We start from the raw sequence: 4,568 nt of genomic DNA, 5'->3' as shown, positions 1-4,568 counted from the left end.
CAGGGGGAAGATGAGGGAGAGTCAAAAGTATATTCCTCTTACCTCAAAGGGATTTGCCTGATGCATCAGTATGATTAGAGCACATAATTCCCTGTCTGTGCTGCTCCAAAGATTGTCCTCATTCCAGGGTTCTATTTCTTTTTAGCAAAACAAGGCATCCCTTTTCCTTTCCCACACAATGTGTCAGCTTTAGAAACTGTAATCTCCTTTCTAAACTACATCAATAGATGGATCTTTTGACAAGTGCTGATGCTTTCTTCAAAAAAGTAGTAATTGTCCCCCGAAATGAGCACCTTTTTCATACCAAACGGTTGTGTCATATTTACACAACCATGGACGTTCTTGACACCTTTAAGGTACACCTTACACACCAAAATCAAGCTTCAAATTCAATAGTATCTTCATCCTCAATGATTCCAAAGCACAATTAAAAAAGAAAGCCTGGTTCTTTGCTTTCAATCAATATAATCCCCTAAGAGTCCAAGCATCAAAAGAGTCACATAAAATATTTTCTTTGTATATTTAGAAAAGATAAACTGATTCAGCAAGGTGATCAATCAACTTTCAATTACATTTGGCATCTCAATAAGAAGACAGGGCATGTAGTTACAACTGACATTAGTCACTAAATGAGGGGGTTCATACTTTAAGGATTCCACAAACTTCCAGAGTATGTGAATTTGCACTATTATTCACTAACAACGCAGCAATTTTTCTTTTAACAACAATTCATCTAGACATTCTACATTGTCACAATTTTAAAAGAATACAGAAGTATTCTAAATGCCCGAAATTAGCCAAATAGATGACTATAATTAAGAATTTGCAATTAAATAGATGTATAGATTTTTACATGGAGTTTGCATATAATAGATACCCGGTCAAAATACATAATGCATGTATCTAGATCCCTTTCTTTATAAGTTCACCTTTAGGTTTTTAGACTACATTATAAAGTTCAATTTTATACTCTTAGCACTCTGACTGAATTAATAAAGATCCTCTTTATGCTATTAAAACAAACTGGTAAACCAATATTCTAAAACACAAATACTTAACATGAAGTTTAGCTCATACATTATTTTATACAGAATACTTACTACATCAAACTTCTGAGTGATGTTCCCCTGGACATCAAGTAAATAAACCTTGCCATAATGTGTGCCCAATGCCAAAAACTGTAAGAAGAACAAAGGGGCCAGTTAATTAATTAATAATACTATTAATACACAAGTAGTAATAAAACCATTTTTAAAGACAAGACGCTTAATGCATAAATGATCTGCAATGTCTCAGAAGATATGCATTCCTTGGAGAAGGCTTGTTTCCAGCTTCAGGGAAATAACAGAACAGGGCCTATTTTATTGTGATAGTGCAAGCCAGCTGTCAGAATGACTCATGAGGACCCTCATCTACTGACAACTAATGGTGTGTATGCAGTCTATACACAATGCCTGATGGACTGAGGCAGTAAATTAAAAATGCAGCGGTGAAAACACGACCAACCTACAGTTGAACTCAAAGTGAGAAGAGAATGATTCAGAAACTCCCCCTAATTTATGGCAAATGTGTAAATCAGTGCTATCGCTTAAGCTGCACACATACACAAACAACAAATTATTTTTTCAAATGGAAAATCCATGCCATATTGAGAAACCGAAAATCTCAGGTGTACTCATACCATCAGTTAGCTTTAGGATGCTTCTATAAAAGTTAATGTATAATGTTGAGTGTTAGTGTTTATATTATCATGCAAAATAAAAACCCCTTTTGTGTCATAAAATAACTGTTGAGCTACATATTCATTTTATGTCGTAACTCCTACTGTTTCTTTAATTATCTGAATTAACCTTAAATAAACCGGAAGAAACTTTAGGACTACCTATAATATGACATGAGAGTTTTCTCCCTTTTTATTTATTTCAGCATTACTCAAATAGTCCAAAATTCTCTGTATTTCATTGCATGTGAGCATGCTTCCTTGCAACCCATAATGAAACGCTCAAATTTACAGGCACCACTAAGTGTCTCAGTCAAGCAGCACAATCTTTAAAAAATAACCTTACAGAAAGTCAAGATTTAAAAGGATTTATCAAAATGGAATTGCTTAAAATGAAATTTCAGTTCAGGCACTTAAAATATGAAGCTACATTAAAGACGAGTCACAAAAAGGGAAAGAAGGAGTTCATTAGAAATTCATCCCCTGCAATGCCTTTCACTCCTGCAAGGTTGCCTTTTTTCAGGAAGAAAAAAGTCCCCAGGGTAAAAAAATCAATACTGGTTAATAAAACATCAGGTGTGCAGACATAACTAGGTATGACGATTCCGCTGCACAGGCCTGCCTGAATGCACCAGGTGCCATGACGATTAGTCATCCAGGGCAGACAGCAAGCCTGGTGAAAACAGAATGCTTGGGCGCTGGAAGGGAAAGGGGAATAGGTAATTCTGGGGGGAAATTAGTCTGAATAGTTAAAACAAACAGGAATGCTTCCTCCAAAGCAAAAGAATGTTCTAATCAGAAATAGAGGACTCGAATGATTGTAATTTTACCGCTACAGTGACACTGACAATATTTAAATAGAAAAACACCACATATGATAAGAATTGAAAACAAACAATACTCCATTCTGAGGCTATCTGTGGTAAAAGAACGGGTCTTAAAAGCTCACTGCACCCCAAGTATTTCACGATATTGACACTCCTCATAAATACTATATTTAGTTTGTTAGGAAACTAAGGGAGAAGGGAGCTTGGATCTTTAAAACGCTTTAATGCTGTCATTCTCTGACACCGCTGTAAAGGCCACTTTTGAACTTCTAATTACATTTTATTTTATGGAAGTTACAAGTTTTACGTAATTTACCCAAGTATTAATCCCTTCCCTTCTTTTTTCTAAATTACTAATTTCATTCATTTAATCTTTAAAATAGAAAGAAAACATAAAATAATTATTTTGACTTTAGTCTCATCCTAAAACTAAAACTATGTTAGAACATTTTGGAAAAAAAGATTCAGGGATTCTTATGACAAGCTATCTTGTGCTAAGGAAAACATTTCATTATTACATTAGATATCTCAGTGCTATCCATTTTTAGAAATATATACTCTTCAAAAAAGGTTTAATAAGCCAATGATAGTTATTTAACTACCAATATTATGGATGAGTCGTATTTTCATCATTTACTAATACTTTCCACTACTTAAAATAAAACAAAAAATGCAAAATGGCCACAAATGTGACAACATAAATACAAATTCTCCAATTTTACCCACCTTTCAGCCATTAAAAGCTGAACTTTTGTAACTACTGACTTTTGTTTCTTTTTTTTTTTAACCTGAATGTACTTAAAATTCAGGATGGGCAAAGAATAAATATAATTTCACTAGACCCTTTCATGTTTAATTACAGAAACTTGACTCATTTTCTATACTACCAGATTGGGCATCATCCACTAAGCACAACTGCTTTTACCTTAAACTTCATGTAAGTAACTTAAGTAACTGATATATGTACATCCATAAAGATTGGACTTTATGTAACGAAACAAGTAGAAAAGGTGATAAGCAGTCCTTTGGACATTGCAAAGGAAACAAGAAGTAGACCATTTTAAATCTGGTCAACTGTCTAATATCATCTACCTTCACATAGTGTTTTATAGTATTCAAAGCATTACAGCAGGGAGTGCCTTCAATTACACATGAGGAAATAAGTTCAGAAAGTTGATAAGACTTCCCAGGAAACAGTCAATGAGTAGCAGAATTAGGGCCAGAATTAAAAGCTAAAACACTCAACTGGATCAGAATCCTCTTGAATAGAAACATGGACTTCAGATAAAGAGTGCATGTTCTAAAAGTTAGCATTGATTACAGTTCCCAACCATCAGGCTCTTTGGCAAAGTTGGTTTCAGTACAATGTTAATAAAGTTTGACCTCTAGGCAGGCAAACTTTGTTCTCCATTTCATCCATTCACTGGTTCATTCGACAAATGCACAAAAAACACTACAATATGGTTAGATAATAACCAAGTGTGACTTAAAAGGATTATGGTATAATGAGGGAAACAGACATAAAAATTTAATTACAATTAAATTTAAAGAGAATGCTTAAAATGGAAGTATCTCTAAGACCCTATGGAACATAGTATTTGACAGCTGTGCTGAACTTTAAAAAAGAAATTAGAAAATAGACACTAAGGCAGACAGGGTAGGCTTGTAGTAAAAACAATTTTAGGCAGAGTGGATACAACTTGCTCAAAGGCACGGAGACACATAAAATGCAGGACCAAGTCCAGAAATTATGGATGACACATCTAATTCATGCCCGGGGAAGAGACAGGTGATAAGGTTGAAAGGTCAGCTAATAAGAGGCATTCAAGTATTTATGGAGAGATGAAAGGCAGGAAAGTAGAGGAAATCAGGGTGGGAAGGCCCAAATAATTAAGTCATCAGGAAGTCAATAAAGAATTCTAAGAAGGAGGATTACATGATCAGGTTGAGGTTTCTGGAAGATTACTTTAGTAGAATGTTATGAACAGACTAGGGTGAAAGCAAATCTGAAGTAAAATAGA

At 34.5% G+C, this 4,568-nt stretch overlaps 1 protein-coding gene across 1 annotated transcript in view; it reads right to left on the bottom strand.

Annotated features, from left to right (window-relative positions):
* VPS41 (vacuolar protein sorting 41 homolog (S. cerevisiae)) overlaps positions 1-4,568 on the bottom strand; it is a 217,932-nt gene that overhangs the window by 146,912 nt on the left and 66,452 nt on the right. The window contains exon 4 of the mRNA XM_011972735.1: positions 1,101-1,178. Within this exon, the coding sequence (XP_011828125.1) occupies positions 1,101-1,178 (78 nt within the window). The remainder of the gene's footprint in view (positions 1-1,100; positions 1,179-4,568) is intronic.

The sequence above is a fragment of the Mandrillus leucophaeus genome, unplaced genomic scaffold (assembly GCF_000951045.1).
Source record: "Mandrillus leucophaeus isolate KB7577 unplaced genomic scaffold, Mleu.le_1.0 Scaffold100, whole genome shotgun sequence".
NCBI lineage: Eukaryota > Metazoa > Chordata > Mammalia > Primates > Cercopithecidae > Mandrillus > Mandrillus leucophaeus.
The sequence above is the reverse complement of the archived record's forward strand: the minus strand, read 5'-3'. Positions and strand labels throughout refer to the sequence as shown.